The sequence below is a fragment of the Zonotrichia albicollis genome, unplaced genomic scaffold (assembly GCF_047830755.1).
Source record: "Zonotrichia albicollis isolate bZonAlb1 unplaced genomic scaffold, bZonAlb1.hap1 Scaffold_257, whole genome shotgun sequence".
NCBI classification, from domain to species: domain Eukaryota; kingdom Metazoa; phylum Chordata; class Aves; order Passeriformes; family Passerellidae; genus Zonotrichia; species Zonotrichia albicollis.
In genome coordinates this window covers 4,353,794-4,380,641 of record NW_027428429.1, presented here as the reverse complement: position 1 = coordinate 4,380,641, position 26,848 = coordinate 4,353,794, and the positions used below count along the sequence as shown (strand labels likewise).

At 51.4% G+C, this 26,848-nt stretch overlaps 1 protein-coding gene across 1 annotated transcript; it reads left to right on the top strand.

Annotated features, from left to right (window-relative positions):
• Positions 1-2,584: 2,584 nt before the first annotated feature.
• LOC141727891 (olfactory receptor 14J1-like) lies at positions 2,585-3,517 on the top strand. Its single transcript, XM_074534179.1, has one exon. It carries the CDS (start codon positions 2,585-2,587, stop codon positions 3,515-3,517), a length of 933 nt encoding a protein of 310 aa, XP_074390280.1.
• Positions 3,518-26,848: the final 23,331 nt, after the last annotated feature.

Genomic DNA, 26,848 nt, shown 5'->3' with positions numbered 1-26,848 from the left:
AAAACTCTCAGAGACTCAGTGTGGAAAAGAAAATCCAAAGTACCTTAAAAACCTTGAGTATCTCAAAGTATTAATGAGCCCCACTGATTGTCAGTACAAAGCTCTCAAGAGACTTGTTAAAGCAGATAATTGGGGCCATGATTGCACAAACCTCTCCCAGAGTCTGTATCAAAAGGGAAACACCAAGTACCTTAAAAAAACTGAAGTACCCCGAAGCATTAATGAGCCCCGCTGAGTGTTGTTACTGACAAAGCCTCTCCAGGGACTAATTACAGCAGATAATTGGAGGCCATGATTGCACAAACCTCTCAGAGACTCCAAGGCAAAAGCAAAACCCAAAGTCCTTTCAAAAATCTGCAGTCCCTGCAGGGAGCATTAAGGAGCCCCCAGGGCCATTCCTGAGCACGGCTCCCCAGGGACTCCTTCCAGCAGATCCTTGAGGCCACTGGGATGTGGGCTAGGGGGGGATGCTGAGGGCAGGACAAGGGGCTGACAGTGCCCAGCCTGGCTGGGGCTGTGCCAGGAGGCCCCAGGGCCTCAGGACAAGGTGTCTCCTCACAGCCCTTGGTGGCACAGACCCTGCTGTGGCCCAGGGCACCAAGGCTTGGCTTCTCTTTGTCCCCTCCTGTCATCAGTGCCTCCAGTTCTCTGCTCTGCCTGGGGACACTTTCTCAGTTGTGTCCCTCAGTGGGACCCATTAAAACTTCAAGAAACTTTGGAGCTGGATTCTGCCTTGGAGTTCTGGAGAGGTTTCTTCAGCTCCCTCTCAGGGGCTGATGTTCAGGGCCTGAGCACAAAGCCCCAGAGGCTCATTAAAGTCCTTGTGCTGTGTCTGTGCTGCTGAGCTGGGCTGGGCTCCTGGCACAGAGGCAGCTCCTGGTAACCAAGAAGAGCTTCAAAAGCACATTTCTCTTGATGAGCAGCTCTTCTGCCATCCCAGCAGGGCTGGGGCACTGCCTGCAGCCACCCCGGGCACAGCACAGAGGCACAGAGAGCTTCAATCAGTCAGGGCTGGGAAGGTGCTGAGAAGTGCCTGGGGCAGAATCACTGCCAGCCCTTGGCACAGGAACCTCTGGCTGCAGGACAATGCAGCTGCAGCTCCTGGAGCCATCTCCTGAAGCTGGACCATCCCAATGCCTACAGACTCTGTGAGTACAACTCTGGGTATTTCTGGTGCAAGGGAGGTGAAATGTTCATGAAGTTCTAAAGTACTGAGGGGTTCTGATCAGTCACAGAATATTTCCAAGACAATGATTTTGATAAAAATGAGGAAATTTCCTAAGAGTGTATTCAGTTTCCTACTATTGGAGAATGGCGGGGAGGGGTTATAAATATTAAAGGATGATTATGAATTTTGAGAAGTACCTGAGACATCTGAACTGTTACTTTTAGTGATCAATAGGTTCACAGGAGGTCCCTAATGTGCTTTCAGCCACTCCTCTGCCCGTGGACAGCAACGACATTACTTTTGCTGGAGCCATCAGGCTCAGTCTGATCTGTCCTTTGTCCCATCTGCAAACAGAACCTGCCCCAGCCAGTGCCCTGCAAACAGGCAGGGTTCTGTAGGGCCGAGGAGAGTGCACAGAGATTTGGGGTCTCTGAGTGCTGGCAGGGAGAGATCAGGCACAGGGAAACACCTGCAGGAGGGAAATCTCCAGGAAGCAGAGAGAAGATCAGGCAATGAGAGAAAACAAACCCCAGCAATGCTGTGGCAGGGAGAGTTTAGAGATGCCCACAGGATCCCCTCCAGTGCAGCCCCTCCCTCTGAACAAGCCCCCTCCCTGTGCCCCAGCCCAGCCTCTGCCCTCAGGGCCGGGGCTCCAAGGCGTGCAGCCCCTCCTGTGCAGGCAGAGCTGCAGCAGAGCCGTGGGGCAGCTCTGCAGCCCCGGGCCCAGTTCCCTCTGCAGAGCACAGGGCTGGGAGCAGCTGCCTGGCCCTGGGGGCTCTGGCAGGGGGCACAGCTGGCTCAGGGTGATGCTGTCCCCAGTGCCCGGCTCTGGGCAATGCTGTCAGTGCAGCCAGGGAAGGAGCTGCATCTCCCTCAATCCAATGCCATCATAAGGACACTTTGAAATCTCCTTGAGATTTCAGTCCAGGCTGGGAGCTCCAATCCAGGGTGCCAACCTGTCCTAGAGCATCTCTGAGTTATAGGATTGCTGAGGGAAGGCAGAGGTGTTCTGACACTGAAAATGCTGCTGGGTTGGTGAAATGAGCAATGTGAGACCTTGGCTATAAATGTGGAGCTGGGCTCTCCATTTGATAAAATTGAAAGCCCAAAGAAACTCCAAACACAATCAAGTGAGACCTTCTCCCTCCAGTCTCCACTCATTATCTTGCCACAGGGAACTCACTCTGTTATACCAAGGGCAGCAGAAATGCCGAGGGTTTCTGATATCCTGGAAGAGCAGGAGAAACATGGGGAGAGCTTAAAAAGAAAACGTCAGAACTCTTAAACAGACAAGTGTGTCCATGTGTTTTAAGAAGAGGGTGTATGGGAAATGGCTTTGATTTTGGTTATAGACATCTCCTCAAACACTTCACTGTCCTTTCCTCATGAACAGGTTCCCATGTGCAGCCCCAGCAAATGTCCAACAGCAGCTCCATCAGGCACTTCCTCCTGCTGCCATTGGCAGACACGCGGCAGCTGCAGCTCCTGCACTTCTGCCTCTTGCTGGGCATCTCCCTGGCTGCCCTCCTGGGCAACGGCCTCATCATCAGCACCATAGCCTGCGGCCACCACCTGCACACGCCCATGTTCTTCTTCCTGCTCAACCTGGCCCTCAGCGACCTGGGCTGCATCTGCACCACTGTCCCCAAAGCCATGCACAATTCCCTCTGGGACACCAGGAGCATCTCCTACACAGGATGTGCTGCTCAGCTCTTCTTCTTTCTGTTCTTCATTGCAGCTGTGTTCTATCTTCTAACCATCATGTGCTACGACCGCTACGTGTCCATCTGCAAACCCCTGCACTACGGGACCCTCCTGGGCAGCAGAGCTTGTGCCCACATGGCAGCAGCTGCCTGGGCCAGTGCCTTTCTCAATGCTCTCCTTCAAACGGCCAATACATTTTCCCTGCCCCTGTGCTATGGCAATGCCCTGGGCCAGTTCTTCTGTGAAATCCTCCAGATCCTCAAGCTCTCCTGCACACACTCAAACCTCAGGGAATTGGGGCTTCTTGCTGTTAGTGCCTGTTTAGCATTTGGTTGTTTTGTGTTCATGATTTTCTCCTATGTGCAGATCTTCAGGGCTGTGCTGAGGATCCCCTCTGAGCAGGGACGGCACAAAGCCTTTTCCACCTGCCTCCCTCACCTAGCAATGGTCTCCCTGTTCATTAGCACCTCATTTTTTACCTACCTGAAGCCCCCCTCCATCTCCACCCCATCCCTGGATCTGGCCCTGTCAGTTCTGTACTCAGTGGTGCCTCCAGCCTTGAACCCCCTTATCTACAGCCTGAGGAACCAGGAGCTCAAGGCTGCAGTGAAGAGACTGATGACTGGATGGTTTCAGGACCATTAAACTGATGGTCAATTTCTGCAAATCACTTGTAATAAAAGTCATCTTTGATTCTTCTTTTTGGTTTCATATTGGTGGTCCTTTTTCTTAGTTTAACTTCTTAATGTTGTCCACAAAGTAATGTTATTGTTTGTGACATAGGTCATTTTGTTTCTCTCCACCTTCCCTGTGACCACAGACTCTGTCAATGAAGGGCTGTTCTCTTGGTGGCTTTAAAGGAACTAAAGGATTTCCCAGCAGAGTGTTCTGCAGAGATTCTTTCGTTGCCTTCTCTGGAGCTGCAGCAGCAATGTCTGTGTGCAGAGCTGGGGCAGATCAGGGCTGGCCCAGCAGCTGTGCCCAGCAGCAGCAGCAGCACTTGGTGTTGCCAGTGCTGCTGCCGTGGCCCTGCCCCGCTGCCTTGGTGGCCCTGGTGTTGCTGCAGGGCCTGAGTGCTCTCGGGGCCGGGCACAGCCCTGGGGGTGGCAGTGCCGGGGCTGCAGCAGGGACAGGCCATGGGCACTGCTGGGGCAGCGCTGACGCCTCAGCCCAGGGCCTGGGGCTCCAGGCTCCTTGCCCAGGCTCTCTCAAGAACACGCCCAGGCCAATGCTCAGGACAGAAAACCCCTGTGAGCAGCCCCAGGCTGGCCGTGGGCAGGCTGGGGGCAAACAGCATGGCTGGGGCTCTGCAAGGGCCCTGGGGCAGATGGGAAGGAGCAGCAGAGCAGGGGCTGATCCATCCCCAGAGTGCTGGACAGCCCAGGGCAGCGTCCCAGAGCGTCCTCATGGAGCTGCCAACAACATCCCCCCTCTGCAGCCCTGGCCTCTCCCCCAGCTCACACAGGTGCCCCATCCTTGCAGGCACAGACACGGCAGCACTGGCTCAGCAGCCCCTGTTTGCATTGCACAGAGCAGGGGGAGCACCCCCATGCTGTTGGTGTGGGGACATGAGCCTGAGGGAGCACAAATGCCATCAGCCCCTGGGGCCAGCAAGGGCTGGGGGACACCAGGGAAACCACTCAGCTTTGTCCTGGCCTCTGCAGTCAGCCAGAAAGTTTGTTCCCATGGGCTGGGAGTTTCCTGTCCCACTGCAGACGCTGTTGCTCAGAGCCAGGGCTGCATGGCAGCCACCCCCAAACTGCCCTCAGCATTTCCTTGGATTCACCTTTGCTTTCTTTCCTGTTTCCTGATCCAGATTTCTTCCTATTGCCCACCCCTGTTCCCTACCCTGCAAAAAGCCCATCCCTGTTTGCCCTTTCCTCTCTGGCCCCACTCCCCATTGCAGTTCTTGACTTGGCACCATGGGAACGTCCCTTGGGCAGCAGGACCATCCTACAAGTGCTGCAGGAATTGTCTGCAGGCTCCTGCAGTGCCTGGTGCTGCTCCCTTGCCAGAGGCACCCCAGGCCAGGGGGGCACATCTGGGCTGCTGTGTCTGGCTCTGGGGCTCCCTGTTCTGGGCAGTGAGGAGGAGCTGCAGAGGCTCTGCAGGACTGACAGGATGGGCTTTGGGGCTGGCAGGAGAAGCTGAGGGACCTGGGCTGCTGGAGCTCCTGAAGAGGAGGCCCAGGGCTCATCCTGCAACTGCTCCAAGGGTGGTTTCCGAGAATTCCAGAATCAGCAAGAGTGGAAAAACCATTGAGATCATCAAGTCCAACCATTCCCCTGACACTGCCTTGTCTCCCCTGAGCCTCCTCTTCTCCAGGATAAACACCCCCAGCTCCCTCAGCCACTCCTCACAGGACTTGTGCTCCAGACCCCTCCCCAGCCTTGTTGCCCTTCTCTGGACACGCTCCAGCTCCTCCATGTCCTTCCTAAATTGGGGGCCCAGAACTGGACACAGCACTCAAGGTCCTGAGCAGAGGGGACTAATCCCTGCCCTGCTCCTGCTGGCCACGCCATTCCTGATCCATAGGAGTGCCAGTGGTTGGATGAGGGAAATGGTGGGGAGGGGGTGGGTTCAGAGTGTGATTGATTGTCAGCCATGAAGTGTCTCGATTTTCATACCTATTCAGGCTGTAGTAGAAGGTTCTCTGGGTCAATATCAATTGGACATTGCTGATATCAATCTACATACAAGAATAGAAAACAGGAAAAAACAGTTCACTTTGCATTGTTTCCAATACAATATATTAACTTTAAATTAACTTTTGAAGTCTGTCTTATTAACCACAGAAGATTTGAAAACTTAATTTTTTCTCAAGGGCTTCTCTTGTTCAGGTGTTTTGAACAAATGTTTTGTGATTTTCTCACTAAATTCCTGAAATAAAGAGCTCAAGATAGAAGAGGCCTCTGGAAGAGTAAAATTCATCAGCAACCTCCAAGTGGCTGAGGATCCATCCCCATCAGAGCAGCAATGAACAGAAATGGGCACAGCTTTGTGGCTGCCCCAGCTTTGGCATGGGCCCTGGGCCTGGAGCAGGAGCAGCTCTTGAGGGCCCCAAGGCCGGGGCTCTTGTGCTGCCCTGGGCAGATGGGATGGCAGCAGGGGCTGCAGAGCTCTCAGCACCTCAGCCCGAGGGGAGCAGGGCAGCCAGGGAGCCTCCTTTGGCCTTGGCCATGCACCTTTCCCCATGGCTGGGGCTGAGTCCTGTGGCAGCTGCAGCTGCTGCTGTGCCCTTGCCAGGGGCTGAGAGCGTGGGGCAGTGCCCAGAGCAGCCTGGCCTGAGCAGAGCTGTGGGGCCAGAGCCGGCTGGGCTGGGCTGGGGAGAGGCCCTTGGTGCTGCCCAGAGCTCAGGGCAGCTGGCAGAGCTTGCAGGGAGCTGGGCTGGGCTCAGAGAGCCTGGCCCAGAAACCATCAGTGTCCATCTCAGCCTGGCTGGGCGTGCAGGGGCAGGACTCAGGTCAGGCCTTGTGGGGCAGGGCCAGCGCCTGTGCAAGGCATTGCAAACAGGCAAGTGCCCTAGAGAGGAGCCTGCTCTGTGCCCACCCACCTGATTGGTTTCATGCTGTGAGCTGCAGGAAGTTGCCCAATCATTCTGAAGTTAAAAAAAATATATCATTAGTCATAATTTTAATTGTGTTTATATCTATGACAGAATTATCTTATCGTATGTCTTTGTCTAAAACTGTTCCTGTACAGAAATCCCTGGGGCATAGTGGACATGTCAGATGCTGCTGGGACATCACAGTGAGCTGAGGGAAGAGCTGTGATCGTTATTAAACTGTTCAAATGTTCAACTTCTGTTTGTTGGCAAGAAACCTTTCTGTGCCTCTGAGTGTCACCAGTCCCTGAGCCCAAAGGACACAAACCTGATGAGTTGTGGTTCCCACTGCAGGGGCTGCACTTGGACCTTGGTTCTGCACAGCTCTTTATTCCCTTTCTCTCTTTTCCTCCCACTGGGCATGGAGGGAGCTCCTGACTTCAGTGTGTGACTTGTGTGTGCAAAGAGCAAATCTAGGCAGAATCAGGGCAGGGAGAGTTTGGGGGACCTTGGGATCTGTGCTGGGCACAGAAGATGTTTTCCATTTCTCTGAGACTGTCTGCTGTGGAAAGTGGATTTATTATCCAGCAGAGGAATGACTTTTGCATTTGATGGAGCTGTGCCTTCCCTTGGCTTTGTTGGCTGACAAGAAATGAACATCCCTCTGGGTCTCGGGCAGCTCCTTCTCCAAGGAAAGCAGGTGGGAGTTGGAGCCAAGGAGCTGAAAGCTGCAGGTGCAGCCTGGGCTGGAGGGAGCTCAGATCTGCACAAGGCTGCTCTGAGTGCCAGGCCTTGGATGGGGGAAATGGTGGGGTGGGGGTAAGGACAGAGTCTGATTGATTGTCAGCCATGAAGGGTCTTGATTTTCATATCTATTCAGACTGCATAAGGAGATACTTGGATTCAGTGACAATAGGAGACTGCATATATCAATTTATGAACAAGAAAACAAAACTAAACAAGACCTAAAAAATCTATTCTCGCTGTCTTTTTAAATATCATGTATTCACTTTGAATACACTACTGAGATCTACTTAACCACAAAAGATTTGGAAATTAAATCAAATTATTCCCAGAGGCTTGGCTTGTTCAGGTGTTCACAATGTTAATGAGCCCTGGGACACTGAATTCCTGCACTGAAGAGCTGAAGGCTGAACAAGCCTCTGGAGCAGGAAAATTCAGCAGCAGCCTCCAAGGTGCTGAGGATGTCAGCAGCCCCCACTGAGGCCATCCCTGCCCAGAGACCGTGGGGGAATGGGCAGACAAGGAGAGCGTCCCTGGGGCTGGGGCAGCACAACTCAGAGGCACCAGCAGCTCCAGCTGGGAAATGGAGTGTGGAATGTGGCTGGGAAAGCCCTGCCGGGGTGTGCCAAGCAGGACACACAAGCCCTGACCCCCATCCCCCAGAGAACTCAGTCCAGGAGACATTTAAAAGGAATTACAATTGTTTGTGTCTTCTGAGTTGGACACACTGGAGAAATACTGACAAGATCATCAAGAGGTCAAAACAACTAAACCACCTTTAGTGGCACTTTTAGAAAATCAGGGAAACTTTGGCAAAAGGTTTAATATGACATTCAATCAACAAAAAATATTTCTCAAAGCATGAACTTGGCCCATTCAACTTCACCAACTTGTAGCTTGTTCAAATTTAAGTTACTCGAAATTTGCAAGAAGAGGGAATTAGATGAAGGAGAAGAAGACACACAAAGAGCAAAAGAAACAAAAGATAGAGCGAAGCACACACACAGATACTAAATCCTGGATTCCAGCAGTATTCAGATGGAAATTCCAAGAGGAGGTAGGGCCAAGATGTGTGCTTGCCTTGTGGTCAGCCTTCAATACCCCTTGGTCTTCCTGGGCCCTTCCCCCAGGTGGGACTTGGGCTCATTTGGTCCCTCAGGAGCTGGGCTGGGGCTGCAGAGGTGGCTGTGGAGCATTGCCTGTGCTGTGCCAGGGACTGGCAGACTCTGCTGGGCTGGGATAGAGGCTCTGGGGGGATTGGGGCTCCAGGGCAGGGCAAGGCTGGACCTGCCCCTTCCTTGCCCACACATGAAATGTTTTGATCCAACAATCTCTTCCAGTCTGTCACAATAGACAATCTTGGAGATGGAATCACAAATTTGACCATGGGTACCTGTCCGAGAAGGAGAGTTCTTGTCCAGAGGAAGGAAAGCCCCAGTTCTGGGTTAATTTCTGTTTTCATTTTCTGGATTTTGTTTGGTTTTGTTGCTTTATTTTCCTTGGTGTGCCTGAAGTCCACTCAGGAGCAGAGTGACTCTTGCCAAGGAACTTTGTGCTGCTGTCCCTTAATATTTAATATGGATTTTTCTGATCCCTTGCTGGGGATTTTTTCAGCGCTCTCAAGCCCTCGTTCGTAACAGGGTGAAGGAGCCCTGGCCCAGGCTCTGGCCCTGGGGAACACGGGGACGCTGCCGGGGGGTCCCTGTACCCCCTGTGCCACCCCCAGGGCCCCGTCCCCCGTCCCCATGTCAGGCTCTGGGGTGGATCCTGTGGAACATCCTTTGGTGGAGGCTGTGGGGCTGGGGGCAGGAGGACCCAGGGGGACAGGGGGGGACCCGGCTGTGCACGAGCAGGGTTGGACTGCTCTGGGGGGAGCTGTGAGGGGGGGCCGGGGCAGAGTGACCTCCCCAGTGATCTCACACAGCCCCTGTGATGTCACACAGTCCCCTGTGATGTCACACTGCCAGCTGTGATGTCAGAGAGCCAACTCTGGGAGGCCACCCTATGATGTGAGAGAGCTGCTCTTTGATATCACAGAAGTCTCCGTGAGGTCAGAAAATCACTCTGTGATTTCGCAGTCTCTACTGTGAGTTCACAGCCTGCTCTATGGTGTTACACAGCCACCCAGTGATGTCACAACCCACTCCCTGATTCCCCAGATCCACACTGTATGAAAGCAGGATCTGCTCTGTGGCCTCACATTATGATGTCACAGACTGCTGTGTGATGTCACAACCCCCTCAGTGATGCCACAAAACCCTCCCTGTGATGTCATACTGCCACTCTGTAATGTCACAGCACACACTCTGACCTCACAGCCTGCTCTATGATGCCATACAGCCATGTCATGATATCACAGCCTGCTCTGTGATGTCACAGAGTCCCCTCTATGATGCCATAGCTGCTTGATGACCTCACACAACAAACTCTGTGATGTCATAACCCAATCTGTGACCTCACACAACCCACCCTGGGCTGTCACACAGCCCTCTGCTGACATCCCAGCTGCTCTGTGCCTCTATGACACAGCCACAGACGAGCTGCTGTGACACAGCCCCCTCTGGGACATCCCACAGCCCCTGCCAGTGCTGAGCCCCTGTGAGCTCTGTCTGTGCCCTGCTGGTGTCCCTGAGGGGCCCTGGCAGTGCCCCAGCCCTGCTGGGCTGAGCACAGGAGCTGCTCCTGGCCAGAGCTGTCTCTCTGCAGCGCTGCCCTTGCCAGGAGCTGCCTCTGGGCCAGGAGCCTGGCCCAGCTCAGCAGCACAGACACAGCACAAGGACTTTAATGAGCCTCTTGAGCTTTGGTGCTCTTTGCATCAGATTCTGTCCATCTGGGTGGGCTCAAAAAATTTCTCGTGAACTCGAAGTGAGATTGAAATACTGAAGTTTCTTGTAGTTTAAATAGATCCCTGTGCGGCACAAGACTGACAAAATGTTCAAGGTAGAGGAGAGAACTGGTTACAGTGATGACAATTTGGGACAAGAACAGAAAAGGTGTTTCTGATGCTGAGCAAAACTGTGTCTCTGTCTCTGCAGGCTGTCGGCATCCCCTGGCTGCCCCACCTGGCTGGCCCCTTCCTTTGCTGAGAGCTCTGCCTCCTGCCTGCCCCAGCCTGCCCACATAAAGCCTTGGGCTGCTCCAGGCTCCCTGTGGGGGACGTGCTGCACCACAGCCCTGCCCTGGCAGGGAAATTCCTTTCTCCTGGTGTCCAGTCTGGGCCTCCCCAGGTTCCCTTGGCATTAATTCTTCCTTTCTATGCCTGTTCTCTACTATGTCAAAAGGATCCAACATCTCTGAAACCACCCTTCAGTCCCTCCCAGGGCTCTCCTCTGCTGTCCTCAGTCTCCATCCCACTGAGCACAGCGCTCCTCTTTCCCTATGGAGTGGTCAAGTGCCTGAGGCCAAGAGCGCCTGGACAGGAGGGACAGTTCTTTTCTATAGGAAAAAAACCACAGAACCCCAGGGTTTGAAGGAAGATGAGAAGCAGCCACCAGAGGCCAAGGCAAGACAGGCCTGTAGCCCTTGCAGCTGTTGTTTGAAAGCAGTCTTTGGATATATGGGGAGTTTTGAGGGTGGAATTCCATTTCAGCCATGGGTTCCTGGACTGGAATGACAGTTCTCCATAGGAAGGAAAGGGTGGAGTCCCAGTGTTTCAAAGGCTGTTTAGACGCAGCCCCAAGCAGGCCAAGGCCAGCCAGACCTGTTGTCAGGGAAGAATCCTTGGACAGACAGAATTTGGGAGGCCAAACCCCACTTTTGTCTATGGGCATCAGGACAAGAAGGATGGTTCTTTTCCACGGGAAGGAAAGTACAGAGCCCCACTGTTTCAAAGGCAGATGAGAGCTGGTCCTCAGGAAGCCAAGGGAACCTGGACAGTCCAGGCAGCTTTTGTCTGGGAGCTATCCTTAGATATAAGGAATTTTGAAGGTGGATTCGCAATTTTGGCCATGTATGCCTGGACTTGACAGACGTCTTTTTCCATGGGAAGAAAAGCACAGGCCCCCAGTGTTTTGAAGGCAGATGAAAGGTGGCCCCCAAGAACACAAGGCCAGCCAGAGCTGTCTGTCCTGGCAAGTTTCATATGGGAACAATCCTTGGATATAATCAAATCTGGAGGAGGAATCCCAATTTCGGCCATGAACCCGTGGAGGAGAAGGACAGTTCTTTCCCACAGGAAAGAGAGCACAGAACTCCAGGGTTTCATGGGCTGATGAGAAGCAACCCTCAACATGCCAAGGCCAGCTGGGCCAGTCAGGCAGCCCCCAGGAGGCCCAGCCACCCAGACCTGTTCCATGTTCTTGGATCCTTGGGGCCCTGCAGCATCACAACAGCCCCTTGGTTCCATGAGGCCCTGTAGGACCAGAATAGATCTTTGTTTCCATGAGGCCCAGTGATATAACAATGGTCTCCTTGGCTTCACAGTGGCACAGTGGCCCCTTGCTTCCATGAGACCTTGCAGTCTCCAAATGGTTTCCTTGTTTCCATGGGACTACGCAATGCCACAATGGCCCATTGGTTCCATGAGGTCACAGTCTCAAAATGGCCCCTTGGTTCTATTGGGTTCCCCAGGGTCATAATGACCCCTTGGTTCCACCAGGCCTGGATGTGTCACACTGGCTTCTTGCTTCTATGGGGACCCACAATGTCACAATGGCCCCTTGGTTCCATGGGGACTCGGAGTGTCAGAATGGTCTCTTTGGTTCCATGAAGCCCCTCAGTGTAACAATGGTCTCTTTTGGTTCTGCAGTATCACAACGGCACCTTGGTTCTGTGAACCCCTGAAGTACAGAATGGGCCCTTGGTTCCATTGGGCTCCTCACTGTCACACGAGTTCTCAGTTCCACAGAGCCCTGAAGTGTCACAGTGCTCTCCTTGGTTCCATGGTGCCACACAGGGTCACTAGGGCCCCTCAGCTCTACAAGTCCCCATAGTGTCACAACAGCTCCTTGCTCCCATGAGGCCGTGCCATGTCACAATGGTCTCATTGGTTCCTCGATGCCCTGCAGTTCCACAACGGCCCTTGAAGTGTCACAATGGTCTCAGCGTGTTCCCCCACTGGTTCACAATGGCCTCCTTTGTTCCATGATGCCCTGTAGTGTAACAATGGTGTCCTTAATTCCACAGTCAGGATGGCCCTTAAGTCTCATGGAGCCCCACAGCCCCTTATGGAGTCCCAGGGTGTCACTGTGATCCCCTTGATTCCATGAAGCCCTGCCATGCTACAATGGCCCCTTGGTTATACAAGGCCCTGCAGAGTCACAGTGGCCCCTTCAGTAGGTCCTGAAGGGGCAGTAGGTCCTGAAGTGTCATAATGGTCTCCATGGTTCCATGAGGCCCCACAATGTCACAATGGACTTTTGGTTCCATGAGCTTTTGTACCGCCAACAACAGTCTCCTTGGTTCCACAATGTCACAATGGACCCTTGGTTCCATGAGGTTCTGTACTGTCAACAATGATCTCCTTGTTTCTGCAGTGTCACTATGGACCCTTGTTTCCATGAGGGGGTAGGGCTCCCACAGCCCCTCACAGACCCCTATGGCCTCTCTGAGTTCCCCATGGCCCTTCATGGCCCCTCAAAGCCCTTCATGGTCCCTCATGACTGATGGCCCCTCAAAGCCCCTCATGGCTCCTCAGAGCCCTTCATGGTCCCTCACAGCCCCTCACACCTCACTCATGGCCCCTCACAGCCCCTCATGGCCCCTCACAGCCCCTCATGGCGCCTCACGGCCCCTCGGGGCCCCTCATGGCCCCTCACAGCCCCAGGCCTGGGGCTCCTTCCAAAGGAGAAAGAGTCAGGCCCTGCTTGTTCTCCTTTCATTTCAGTCCCTTCACAGTGACTTGTAAAGAAAGGCTGAAATGGAGCCTTTCCCAGCGTTTCCCTCGGGGTTAACTGCGGGCTGAAGCATTGTGCTGGCCCCGGCCCCAGCGCCACCATCCCTGCAGCCGCCAGGCCTTTGCTGTCCCCCGTGTCCGTTCCCTGTCTCCGAGTCCCGCCCGGCTCTGGCAGCAGCAGCAGCCGCAGTGCAGGGGGCGCCGGCCCGGCCCAGCCAGGGCTCCCGGCCAGGAGCAGCAGCTGAGTTGGGGCAGGCTCAGGCTGGATGTCAGGAAAAGGTTTTTGCCCAGAGGCTGCTGGGGCCCTGCCCAGGCTCCCCAGGGAAGGGTCCCAGCTCCAGGGCTCCCTGAGCTCCAGCAGCGTTTAGACAGTGCTGCCAGGCCCAGGCTGGAATTGTTGGGGTGTCCTGTGCAGGGCCAGCAGTTGGACTGGAGGATCCTGATGGGTCCCTCCCAGCTCAGCCAATTCTGTGGTTCTGGGATCGCATGAGGCTGGGGATGGTGCTGCCAATGGTTGCCATGGCAACGGGCTGTGGCTGCAGGCCTGAGCTGGTGTCCATGGCAACCACCCCGTCATGGAATCTCCATGGAGCTGCCAAGGGACTGACCGTAGCAACAGTGGGCTGTTGATGGTTGCCATGGAAACTGACCATAGCAACAGGGTCCTGGTGATGGCTGCCTGCTAAGGATCAGATTTGTCACAGGCCCTCAGACTGGTTCCATGGGGACTTTCCAAGAGTCTCCAGGCTGTTCCAGAGCTGGAATGTCACAGGCACAGACAGGGGCTCTATGGAGACCTCCCAGGGTTTTCTGGGATGCTAAAGAGCCCTGTGGTCCGAAGCAGTCGCAACCATTCCATGGTGACATCCCAGGGCACCTTAGGCTGCAAAGGCACCGATCTGTTACAGGCACTCACGGGGGCTCCATGGTGACACCCCAGGAGTCCCCAGGCTGCCAAAGACCCAGCATGGCCCAGACACTCACAGGGGTTCCTGTCATGGGCACAGAGGGAGCTTCAGGCAAAAGCTTCATTTCTTTATTGGAAAAACTCCTGCTAAATCATGAAGTGGAGAAATGACACCCAGCAGCCACCATGGTTCCTCAAACCCCTGCAGGGCCCCTAGACTTCTAAAATTCCTTCAAAGAGAGGAGACTGGGAGTAGCTGGATCCAGTCCCAGCCCCAGAATTTTTCAAAGGTGTAAAGGATTGGAGAGGTGGAATTGAAACTTTAACCCAATTTGTCCCTCAGAATTAATGATGGGATACCCAATAGATTTATATAAATATTCCTCTTATTGATTCTACTCATGATTAGAAGAAAGACCTTAACTACATTCATTTACTCCACAGTTCAGGAGCTCCAACAATTATTAGAATATAGTGCTCTAGGAAGCAGTTTTGAATTCAACAGGGCCTTGCTGGAGTTGTTGGAGCCCATTGCAGGCAGAGCCTCCTGCTCCAGCAGGAACTGCCTTTCCTGTGTCATGAGCAAGGCAGGTCCTGCTGCAGGAAAAGCCCCAGGACAGCCCCAGCACAGGGAAGGGCTCGGGCACAAGGGCAGAGTGCCGTGCTGGGAGCTGGGCCAGGGAGAGCCTGAGGCACCAAAGGCACCTTGGCAGCAGCAGCTGCTTGCAGGCCATGGCCAGAAGCCTCCCTTGGCAGCCCGGCCTGGTGGCCACCACTGCAGTGCTGCTGCCTCAGGGCTCATTCCTGGCTGGGCTCTGAAAAGCCACTTCTGCTCCAGGAGCCTGACTGGGAAGCCATTGGCCCCAGCACCCTGAGGACAAGATATTAATGACAAAACTCTTCATGGCAGCAGAGCCAAGGCAGGGGCAGAGGAAAGGGCAGAGCCAGGCCCAGGGGACAGGGCTGCCATGGTGATGGCTGTGAGGCCACTGCCCCTGCAGCAGCCTGGCTGCCCTCAGCAGAAATTCTGGCCAGAAGCCTTGTGAGGGCACCCAGCACATCAGAGAACCCACAGAAGAGGAATTCTGTCCCTGGGGATGAGAGGGTTTCACTGGGTCAGGCTGCACAAAGTTCCTGCTCCTAGAATGGGAATTCCTGTGATGGGAAATCCACTTCTGTGGAATAACTGTTGCAGTTTTGTGCCATTCTTATAATTGTAAAATATTTCCTCCTTCTTACAAATGTAAATCCACCCTCATTCACTTTAAAGATATTGACCTTTCTTCCGTCACTGCAAGATTTGGGAGAAAATAACTTTGATCACTATTTTTCCATTTTCACAGACTTTGGAGAGGACACAAAATCTTCCAGGATGGAGGCCTCATCACATAACCAGGATGTAGAAGCTGATAGCCCTGGGGTCAGTGGGGCAGAGACTGAGGACAGAACAGGAGTAGCCTGGGAGGCATGGAAGGGTGAGATTCTGGAGCTTTTCTTCATAGAGGATATAAGCATGAGAAGAAAAAAATGGCACCAAGGGCAGCTGGGGAGGCCCAGACTGAACACCATAGGTCATAGGGACCTTCCCACTGTTTGTTGACTAAATTCCACACCCGAACCTTCGCTCGAGGCTGATGTGCCTCATCTGCAGCCTGCAACAAGAGATGGTGATTCAAAATGACAGGATTATTTGAGTTCTGTGGCACAGTGAGATGACTGATTGTGCACAAAGCTTTTGCCAACTGACTGTGCGGGGTTTCACCCTGCATTCCCCGTTTTTGTTTTTGAAGAACCTGCTTCAGAGTACCATGAGCGCATTCTACAAGAGCTTTACCAGTTGGAGAATGAGGGATACCAAACTTGTGCAAGACACCCCACAACTGCAGGAACTGCCGCACTTTTGTGATGTGTAAGCAGGACCATTGTCGGTTTTCACAGCAGAAGGTATGCCCAGAACGGCAAAGGCCTGCCTCCAGTGGGCAAGGACATGACAAGCCTTTTCCCAAGTGTGAGCCGAAGCCCACATCGCAAAGGAGAACGTGTCCACAGTGACATGCACATACTTGAGCTGGCCAAACTCGGCAATCTGGGTGACATCGGTCTGCCAAAGCTCCAAGGCCCTAAGACCTCTGGGGTTTACCCCTGCCAGCAAAGGCAGAGCAAGTGCATGGCAGTCATCACATGACTCGACAATGTCACGAGCCTCAGTTGGCGTCAGCTGAAACTGCTTCTGCAGGGTATGTGCATTCTGGTGGAAAAACCCACAGGATGCCTTGGACTGCGCAAGTGTATCAGGCTGAGGCGCTACCCACGCTGGGTTAGCCAACTTGTCAGCCCTCGTGTTACCTTCTACTATAAAACCTGGCAAATCGGTGTGACTCTTCACATGCAGAACATAAAATGGATGAACTCGGGCCTGAATGGCACACCACAAGGTCTTCAGTAAATGAAACAAGGCAGGATTACTGACCTCCTTCAAAACCGAATGTGCAACCCAACCGCTGTGCGATGTCAGCCACACAGGCGGAATCCATGACCAAGTTGAAAGGTTCCTGGGAAAATTTCTCAAATGCCATGACAGCAGCCCTCAGTTCAACCAATTGGGCTGACCCATCCTCATGGCCTTCCAGAACCTGCCACTCAGATCCATCCCTCCAGGTGACAATGGCCTTTCCCGTTCTCCCTGAACCGTCAGTGAAGACGGTGGGTCCTTGCACGGGTTCCTGACTATTCTTGGGCCTCAAAGAGATTTGTGTGAATTTTACCATATGCAGTAGCCTATGACTAGGCAGATGATAAGTGATCTGCCCTGAAAAATTTTCCAGAGCACTCTGCAGGGACACACTGTTTGCAAAGCTCCAGTCAAAATCCTTCCGTTGCACCGGGAGTATGATCTCTGCAGGATCCGCACCCATCAATTGCAAACACCGTTGTAGGCATTTGATTATCAAGCGAGCAATTAGCTCAAACAAAGCAGTTGCCGTCTTCTGCGGCTGATGGGGCAGAAAAACCCATTCCAGAACGTGCAAGGAATCAGACCATTTGTCACTCCATTGACCAATGATACCTGTGGGATGCAAATCTGGAGTGGTGATGAACACAGTGACATACACGGAGGGATCAATGTGATAAGCCTGACAAGCCGAAACAGCTTGCTGAACCACCTCCAACGCCTTACACGCCTCAGGGGTCAGTGTGCGAGGCGACTTTAGATCAGAGTCTCCTTTCAACAAATCATACAGAGGAGACAGCTGTGCATTGGTTAATCCCAAATATGGACGTAACCAAGTGATGACACCTATCAATTTCTGAGCATCATTCAGTGTCTTCACAGAGTGCACAAATTGCACCTCCTGGTGACAGATTGTCCATTCCAGAATCTTGACCCCCATGTACTTCCAAGGTGGTTTCTGTTGGACCTTTTCTGGAGCCACCTGCAGTCCATGAGCATGCAAAGCATCGAGCAACCGAGGCTGAATCCTCAGCAGCTCATCCTGGGTGGATGCGGCCACCAAAATGTCGTCCATATAATGATACAGACCACATCAGGAAACTGCTTGCGAACTCCAGACAAGGCACGGGCCACATACCATTGGCATATGGCAGGAGAATTACGCATGCCCTGAGGCAATGTCCTCCATTGATATCTCTGTGCGGGCTCAGCCTCGTTAATTGCTGGCACCGAGAAGGCAAACTTCGGTCTATCATTGGGATGCAAAGGAATCACAAAGAAACAATCCTTCAGATCCACAATGAGGACCAGCAAGTCTGTGGAAAGCATGGTAGGAGATGGCATGCCCGCCTGCAATGTTCCCATGCTTTCCATCACAGCATTAACCTTTCACACGTCTTGCAACAACCTCCATTTCCCAGATTTCTTTTTGATGCAGAAGACAGGAGTCTTCCAGAGACTGGTAGAAGGCTCCAGATGACCCTGTGTAGGAATCCACAAAATTAGAGGATTTTGGGAAAGCTGCAAGATGCAGGCCTCAGAGACAGCAGAACTGTGAGCAGAGCTATGCAGCAGCCATGAGATAGGTCAGCAGAAAAATTATTTAAACTGTAGAAAAGCAAGGGCAAATAGATCAATGGTCTGTGTATTAACACTTGTCTAGAATAGCTCTCTAAGCTACAGAAAGTTTATCTAGCAAGATATAAGAGAGATTAAAGTTTAATAATGGAGCTCTGTGCATTGTGTTTTAAGGCATACAAGTAGGTATTGTATTCAAAATAAGAAAGCATTGTTTTAACCAAAGGTATGTGCTTATCGTGATTGGATAGAACTACTGTCAATGTGCTTTTGGTTTGTGTGATTGGTCAAGAAACTTATAAAGTAAGTTGTAACATTAAGTTCCTGGTCTGCTGCCTGGAATGTGAGCTGCTGGCATCTTCCCATTGTCATAATCATGTAAGGAGACTGATGCTGAAAAATAAAGCAGCTTGAGGCACGTTCTACAGTAGCCCTGTCTGGTTCGTGGTTTGTACAAAGCCCCCCTGTTGGCTTCACCCTGGTCCAACTGCTCCTGCACCAGATTCTGAAGGGCAACCAATTTATCTTGAGGGAGGGGCCACAGCTTCTCCCAGACAGGTTTGTCCACCAGCCACCATATAAGAGGTGTAGGACACTGCGCCCTTCATCGCAGTGGCCCCCATCAAAAATCTGTCCTGATGCGCAACCCCCAGACAGACAGAACATCCCTCCCCCAGAACTTGGGAGGAGTAGAAGTAACATGAGGCCTAACCCAGGCTGTCTGTCTCTCCGGGTTCGTGACCAGCATGGGCCGCTGGCTCACATAGCATTGCGCCGTCCCTCCCAGGCCCCTGACAGATGTCCCCACTGGATCCAGGGGCCACTGGGGGCCAGGCGGCAAGGGAGAGAACCGTGATGTCAGCATCGCTGTTGAGAAGCCCGTGGAGGTGGATCTCCCACGGCGCTGCACCAGGAACGGATCAGGGTACTCAGCATCTCAGGATGGTCCTTGGTCAGGACAGCAGTCCAGCAAAATTGTGGTGGCCCAGTGGATCCAAAGCCACCAGCTGCATGTGACCGGTCAGTTGTCCTGTGAACAGAGGATTTAAAAGGCACAAGTTGAGCAAGTCGTGTCCCTTTCGGGATCGTGACGGGAGGGGGTGGGTGTGGAGACCATGGCACAAATCTGCCCTGTGAAATCTGCATCATTGAGCCTCAGGGTCACAGTGATGCCCTGAAGGGTGGCGCAAGACCTCCCCATCAGGAGAGCACTCATGCCCCCACCCAAGGGACCAAAGGCATCCTGGGGAACCTTGTGTATCTCAGAAGATTCTGAGACAACTGTTACTGCGGTGCAGAAATCCACACCTGCTGATCCGTGGGTGCTGGCTGCAAGCCAGAAAAGGAGACCTCCATGGGCGCCGGGGTCTGGAGAGAAGTTTTATCTGGGCACATCCCTCCTGCACACCCCGCTTCACATTTCCCAAGCCCAGTAAACCCTGGCCATTAACATGAACAGTCGCCTTGCAGATATTGGACATGTGATTCGGCCTACCACACTGACCACACAAAAACATGGGGAATTTGACCTTCTGTGCTTTCTTCCCCTGCTTCTTGCCAGCCTGCGCATTCCCCTGCTGTGGCCACCTGCCCTCTGGTGCATCCCAGACTGGCTGCACAGCGGCAGCCACGGCAGCCAACTTCTGACCCAAGGGGATGATGTCTGCACAGGCCTCCACCATCTGGGAGACAGTAGGAAAACCAGGCAGAGCCACTATGACCTTCCTACAAGCATCATTGCAATTACACCTCGCAAGGTTTGCAATCACAATCCTCTTTGCCACAGGATCAGGCACCTGCCTCTCCACAGACACAGTCAGCCTTGCTGCAAATTCCATGAAAGACTCATCAAATCAACCCCCTGGACGATGGTTGCAAATGGCTGCCTTGGAGCAGCCATTTCCAGGGTCTGAACAATTGCTGCAAAGCCCAGCATGTGGCACTGGTCAAGCACAAGGGAATTGAATCCAGCCTGCCCCTGAACATTGACATAAAGCCCCGTGCCCAACAGCACGTCAGCGACAACCCCACACCTGGGGTCCTGCGGCGCCAGCGCAGCATCCTGCACCACCGCGTGGGCTGCCAAACGAGCCCACTTGGTTTCAAAAACACCAAACTGCACATGGTCAAAAAGAGAATGTGCCACACGATCGAGGTCATGAGGCGTCAGCACGTCCGTAGCAACCCTCTGGAGAATATGCATAACCTCAGCAGACCCCAAACCATGCTGAGCAACAGCATCATGGACTGCCCTCTCCAGCTTATACAAAAGCGGTTCATGAGTGTTATGAGTAACACCCCTGAGCATAGGGAAAGCCTGGGAAGCCCCTGGCAAAGTCATAGCATGTGCTGTATCCTGGTCCTTGGACCCCTCAGGGACAAGGCCAGATGATTGACGGGAGCCAGGTCAACTCCACTTGCCCCTGCAACACCGGCAGAGCCAGAGGAGCCTCCTCATCAACCCAGCAGATGCCAGGAGGAGGCAGGCTCAAACATCTCGTTAGTCTTGGTTTTGGCTTCTCGCCAGAAACGCACAGGGTCCCTCGGACACACAGTCACCTGGCACGAGGGAAGTGTCCACAAATTCAACAACGAGACGCCATGGCCCTGGGAATCCACCGGCCTCCCGCCGGCCGTGTCGCCATTCGTGCTAAAGGTAAATACCTCAGAGCCCTGTCGTGCCCCAGCCCCGGCAGGGGGCGCCTTGGCGGGAACAGGTGCCAGCACAGCCTGCAAACCCGGTGCGGGCTGGGACAATGTGACCGTGGTCACAGGGGTTTTCAGGATGAGAGAGAGACGAGAATGTTGACTCCATGATCAGAAGGCTTGATTTATTATTTTATTATATATATACTGCATTATAACTAAACTAAAAAGAAATAGAAAGGAAAAGGTTTCTCGGAAGGCTAAGCTAAGAATGGAATTGAAAAGAATGAATAACAAAGATCTGTATCTCGGCAGAGAGCAAGACCCAGCTCTGCCGTGAGTGGTCAGTACTCAGACAGAGTAGGGATCCATCCTGAATTAGGTGAAGTGTCTAACAACGGTGAAAAGTCTGTGAGGCCAAAGCTGAAGGAAAAACTCATATGCCGAGACAGCAAGGAGACAGAGAAAGAAAAACAGAAAAGACCACGAGGTCAATTTGCCCCGACCTAGAAATTCCTTTGATAAAGAAGAACTGGTGCTAAATGTCATGCGGGATGAATATGTATGAACTTATTGTGAAACTGTATGCATCTGCATTTGCAAGGGGGATAAAAGGAGACCTGAAATTTTCAGGGGTACACATGCCTTTTGAGGAGACTTTTCTCCGTGTGCGTCCGGTGTCGTAAAAAAACATACCGAGCTTTACAACTTTTATAAAGTTGTGAGGTTTCTTCTTTTCTCCGCAAAACATCCTCGCGGAGAACGCGAAAACGCAGTACTGGGAGGTCCCAATCACATTGGGTGTCTGGGACTGCCCAGCCCCCGTCTCAAACACTCCACACACACTCACACACACATATAGCCGCCCCCCAACCCAAAACCCCGTGTTACTCACAGCCTCCTTTTCTCACGAGGGTCTTTGTGCACAAAGCAGTTTTCTATGGGTACTCTCTCTCCTACAAGCCGGCACTCTGATGGGAGCCTCTCCTGCGCACTTCCAATAACTAATTTGCTTATGCGTTACTGTAAAAAGAACTCTCTTTTTCCAAGGGAGAGTGGTCTAGCCTTGGGACCACTTAAAAGTCTGGTGTGGAGCTCCTTCCCAGAAGCTATCCACCTCCCCGGAGTTAAAAGAGTTCCCGGGTATCGGCACCAAAATTGTTATGTTTGCCCAATTATTCCATCATAAAAAGGCCAAACAATATTAAAAGTAGTAACAATTTTAATTGAATAGTTTAGAAAATATATGAACAAGGGATAATTTGGTTCAAATAATAGCGCATAAGCAAAAACAACTGCGGGGTACGGAGTGCAGGGTTCTTGACCCTTGCCACTTCACGTACAAGCTTGCCAAGTGAAAGTCACCCCTTATATGCCATGTGTCAATGCCATCTCCTCCCATTTTCGGTTCGTCACTTTTCTGTCTCCGCCTTCATTACCACCTTTACCACGCATGCGCCACCACTCGGTTGGGTGGTCGCACAAGTCTTTGGGGGTCGTCACTGATGAAGGCCCTGTAGTCTTCTTCGCTGTCCTTTAATTCACCTTTGGGTTACGCATGCGCACCAAGCCAGTACAATGTAAGCCAAGACTAATGTATCACTGCATCTACATATCAAAGCAATAAGTCCTTTATAATTAGCATTTTCTTGGACCCAACCAGGTTCTTGGTCATTTTTAGCAACTGTATCTTCAGCTTCTTTCCTGTGGTCCTTGAGAACATCTGCTGGGAAGGGGGGGGTGGGTGGAGCCCCTCCTTTCCCTCTCTTCTTTGGCATTACAACTTTTAACTACTAACTATTTTATTATTCTCAAATATTAATTACTTTATCAATATTGATTACTGTTTCAATTTTTATCAGCACGAATCATACCTATTTACCACAGGAGGAACAGGGAACAAAAGGGCAGGTCTTTGGGGAGATGGACAACTAGGGCAAAACCAACAACACAGGGGGGAAAGGAGCAACCCTTTTGTAATAAAATATGCTGTAACAATACAAAATAAGGGGGCATTGTAAACTGACTACTAGGACCTAATTACAATCAAAAACATGCAACGCAACAGGAAAGCTCTCAGTCAGGGCTCTTTGAGCACTCCTAAATCCTTTCCTGGCAGAAATCAAAGGCCAAACTGGCCCTTATCCCAAGCAAACAGAGTGTTCCCCAACAGTAACCCATTCTGAGCCCCTGTGAAAAATGCACATTTTATGATTGGCTTTTTGTAAATATAGCCGCCACAGGACACTGAAATCCTTCAAAGAGAAAGAATTTATTGCTCTCTTATCAGAAGAAACTAACTTCTTCCTGCCTTGCTCAGCCCTCAAGAAGCCGGTTAAGACTAAGAGGGACAAGTTGACGATGACCAGAGAGAATTCTGTGTTTCAATGGAATTTATGTATCATGTATGTGATGTATGAATATGCAACAGGTTATTGTTTTTTAGGGCCAATCCTCCATTAAAGTGTGTCCTTTTTCGGGCTAATACTGCCCAGAAAATGGGTACCCAGATTTCTGTATCTCTTTTTTTCTGTTGTCTCCGATTGCCCTAATCCAAATTGTCCAAAATTTTTATCACTCTAATGATATTACTATTTTTATAACCATTTTATTATTAATAAAATATTACAAACAAGGGATTGCCATTTTTCACACCCCTTCTGGGAATCCAGAACACATGTGGTGGGGCCGGCTGCACCTGTGGGAGCAATGGGGAGCGTCAGCCCGTGCTGTGCTGCACTGCTGAGCTGGCAGCACGGTGGATGCAGGCAGGACATTCTCCGTTTCCCCCAGAGCTGGGGCCTGCAGGCACCTTGCCGCCCCTTGGCACAGGCTGTGCCACCCAACAAAGCCCAGCAGGCTGGAAGGAGAGCCCGGGGGCTGTGGAGCTGCTTGGGCAGTCACTGCTTGGAGGGACACGGGCCAAAGCCATCCCTGAGCAGCCACTGCCAGCCCTGGCCCTCCCTGCCCCGTGACAGCTCCCCCAGCCCCAGGGAACTGACTGACACAAACTCTACAGCCAGCAAAGAGTGGGTGGCTCCATAATTGCTCCTTTTCAGGTCTGGATATATTTTTTGGTGATCCATGGTTGCATTCCAGCCACCAGCAGAGGTTTGAATCCTTAGTCAGGCTGGACCAAAGGCTTTTTGTTCCTGCAGCCCAGAATTAAGCAGGGCATTGCATCCTTGGATATTGACCAGCCAGGAGAGAAAAGGTGTTAAAGAGATAATAAGACATCACTGTGTGTATGTTTTCATGCTAATTATATTTTCAGAGTTGAGAAAAACACTTAGGTTTGTTAGGAGGAAGCATTGCTAGAGATGTCAGTCTTTAATATTCGTAACTCATTGTTTATTGTCCCATCATTTTAATGGGAAAACAAAGGTGTTGTTATTTCTGCGAAGATAATTTTAAAACAGTAATTTCATTATCCTTGCTGGAGATCATTGCAAACATCCTTCTATTAGCTGTTATTGTTGCTGCTTGTCGTCACGAGCTTTTAACTGCTTTTAAAATAAAGAACTCTTCAAACAAACCCCACAAATTGTCACATTATATTGTTGGGCTTATGTGAGGGATCTGAGATGAGCTCTCTCACGTTGTGAAAGCTCTAAGGAGTGCTTTGAGTGTTAAAAGATTTGGTTTTCTTTGATTAATCCCCAGGCTCCATTGGGGTTAACACCTGTTTCATACAAAGGTAAAACAGGAAAAATAAAATGAGTTTGAGTCAATTCCAATTTGTATCAAGCTGTATTTGAGAGTGGTTCATCAGAGAAGAGAGTGCTACAAACATTCTGTAGCAGTCTCTGATCTATTACTACTCTAGCAATGCCTAGAAACAGTACTAAAACCTGGGAGAAACCCCCAAAACTGGCCTTGGTCACATTTCCTGTTCTCTCTGTCCCACAGGGGAAGTGAAATTTCACCTCCACCCAAGCGAGCTGCAGGACCCTAAGTGCAGGGAAGGGCTGTTGGCAATTTCCACTTTGGATCTGGGGGAAGGGCTGGGTTATGGTTCAAAGCAGCTGCTGGAGACTTTAAGAGAAAATTATTCAGTTCTGGCCTTCTAAATAGTCGTCTACACTGATGTCAGATGAAACAGAAAAACCACAAGGGAGATCCTAAAATCTGTTCCCCACTCTCCTGCAGCACTGGAGAAGGAGCTGAGGGCAGGGGCTCCAAGAAAGCTCAGAAACTCTGTGAGGACACAGTGAATTTACTGAATTCTCTGCAGTAGCAAGCATTCATTCCAAGTGGGGATGTAGAACAATCACCAAAATTGCTCATGAAATCCAAGTTGACTTGAGTTATGGCTGGCAGGCACATTGTTCCAAGAGAAATTTCCAGCAAATTTCAACACTTTGTATTTACAGTGCAGGCATGGTGTTTGATGTGGGAATGTTCCTTTTGTGGTACAGCCTTTCCCTGGTCAGATTTTGGTTAAGAGAATGTTTAAGCAGTCGGACAAAGCAGTTATGGGAGGCAAAGTGCATGGTTTGTGTCTTTCCATTGCCCCTTTCACAGAATTCTGAGAATTCTCAGACTGACCAGGTTGGAAGAGACCTTCAAGTTCATCGAGTCCAACCCAGTCCCAACAGCTCAACTAAACCCTGGCACCCAGTGCCACATCCAGGCTTTGTTAAACACACCCAGGGATGGTGACTCCACCACCTCTCTGGGCAGCCATTCCAGAACTTTATCACCTTTCTGTAAAAACTTTTTCCAGATATCCAACCTGTATTTCCCTTGGTGCAGATTGAGTCTGTTTCCTCTGGTTCTGTCAGTGCTGCCTGGAGAAAGAGCCTGTGGGAACCCAGGAAATTCATCTGGTTGTCCTGAATGACCCAAGACTCTGTCAGGGGGCTCAGAGACCTTGGCACAGAGCCCAAGACCCCTGTGCCTTTGATTCAGCCCTTGGAAAAAACAATTACCAACCTTGTATGAAGAATGACAAGCCACAAAAGTTTAAGTAGAAGGATAGTGAATTTATCACAGAGTGGAAAAATAGAGTTTTGGTGGTTTTAGAATGGGGGTTCAGGGGGCAAGATGGAGGAATCTGGGCTTGTCCAGCCTTTCTCCTTCTTCTCCTTGGCCTCCATCTTCTGCTGTGATGTTGGCACTTACAGATTGGTTTAGAGTAGAAGCTCACTGTCTAACATAGGTGATAGGTGTTGGGAAGTAACTGTAAATATTGTGTACACAGCTTTTAGAATAAAGACATAACAGCACGTTGGGGCAGGCAGAGTTCCTCTGAGTGTCCTGCTGAGCAGATCTCAGCAAGTCAGAAGAAAGAATTTTATAAATAAGATACAATAAACAACCTTGAGCCTGAGAACTGAAGAGTTCTGCCTCATTCTTTGAGCACCGGGCTGGGAAAAGAGACTTTCTAACACATCTCAGGGTCACTCTGAGCAGCGAGAGACCCTGAGAAGAGCCCAGCCCCAGCTGAGCACAGGCACCTTTCAGGAGCTGTGCAGCGTGATGAGGGCAGCCCTGAGCATCCTCTTCTCCAGGCTCAGAACCCCCAGCTCCCTCAGGGGTTGCTCACAGGGTTTGTGTTCCCAGCCCCTCTCCAGCCTCGTTGTCCCCTCTGGATGTGCTCAGTGTCCCAAAGTCCTTCCCAAACGGAGGGGCCAGGGCTGGGCACAGCAGTCAGGGTGTGCCCTCAGCAGTGCCCAGTGCAGGGGCAGAACGACCTCCCTGCTCCTGCTGGCCTCACCATTCCTGATCCAGGCCAGGAGCCATTGGCCTCCTTGGCCACCAGGGCACTCTGCTGGCTCATGTCCAGCCTGCTGTCACCAGTACCTGCTGGGAAGGATGAAAGTTTGACAAGAAAGTCTCACAGATATGTGTGCTTGGCAGAAAGACTTTTGCATGTAGAGTCTGATGAAGGAATAGAGATGGAAGCATGTTTTGATATAGAAGAAAAGAATTGCTGAGCCACTCTTACTGGATAACCAAGGAGGCAAAATGTGTGGTAGTAAGAAGAGGTTTTTCTGGCTGAAACCCACCTCAGACAAGAAGATGTTTTTACCAAGCAGAAGGATAGCACAGGCAAACGAGTCAGCAAATGTTGCAAGTAGAAAAAAGGTCTCAGAATTTTCCACTGTTAGAAAACTGAAAAATATCTTCTAGCTTAAACTGTGATGTACAAAATTTTACTGATTGGAGAATAGTAACATTAATATGGTAATTATAGTAGTTGTGATAGGCTATAGATAAAAGTTAAGGTATAGATTGGTTTTATGGTATGAAAATGCTCAGCATAGAAA

Excerpts from the sequence above, each read along its gene's own strand:
- LOC141727891 (XM_074534179.1), top strand. The coding sequence starts at position 2,585 with ATGTCCAACAGCAGCTCCATCAGGCACTTCCTCCTGCTGCCATTGGCA.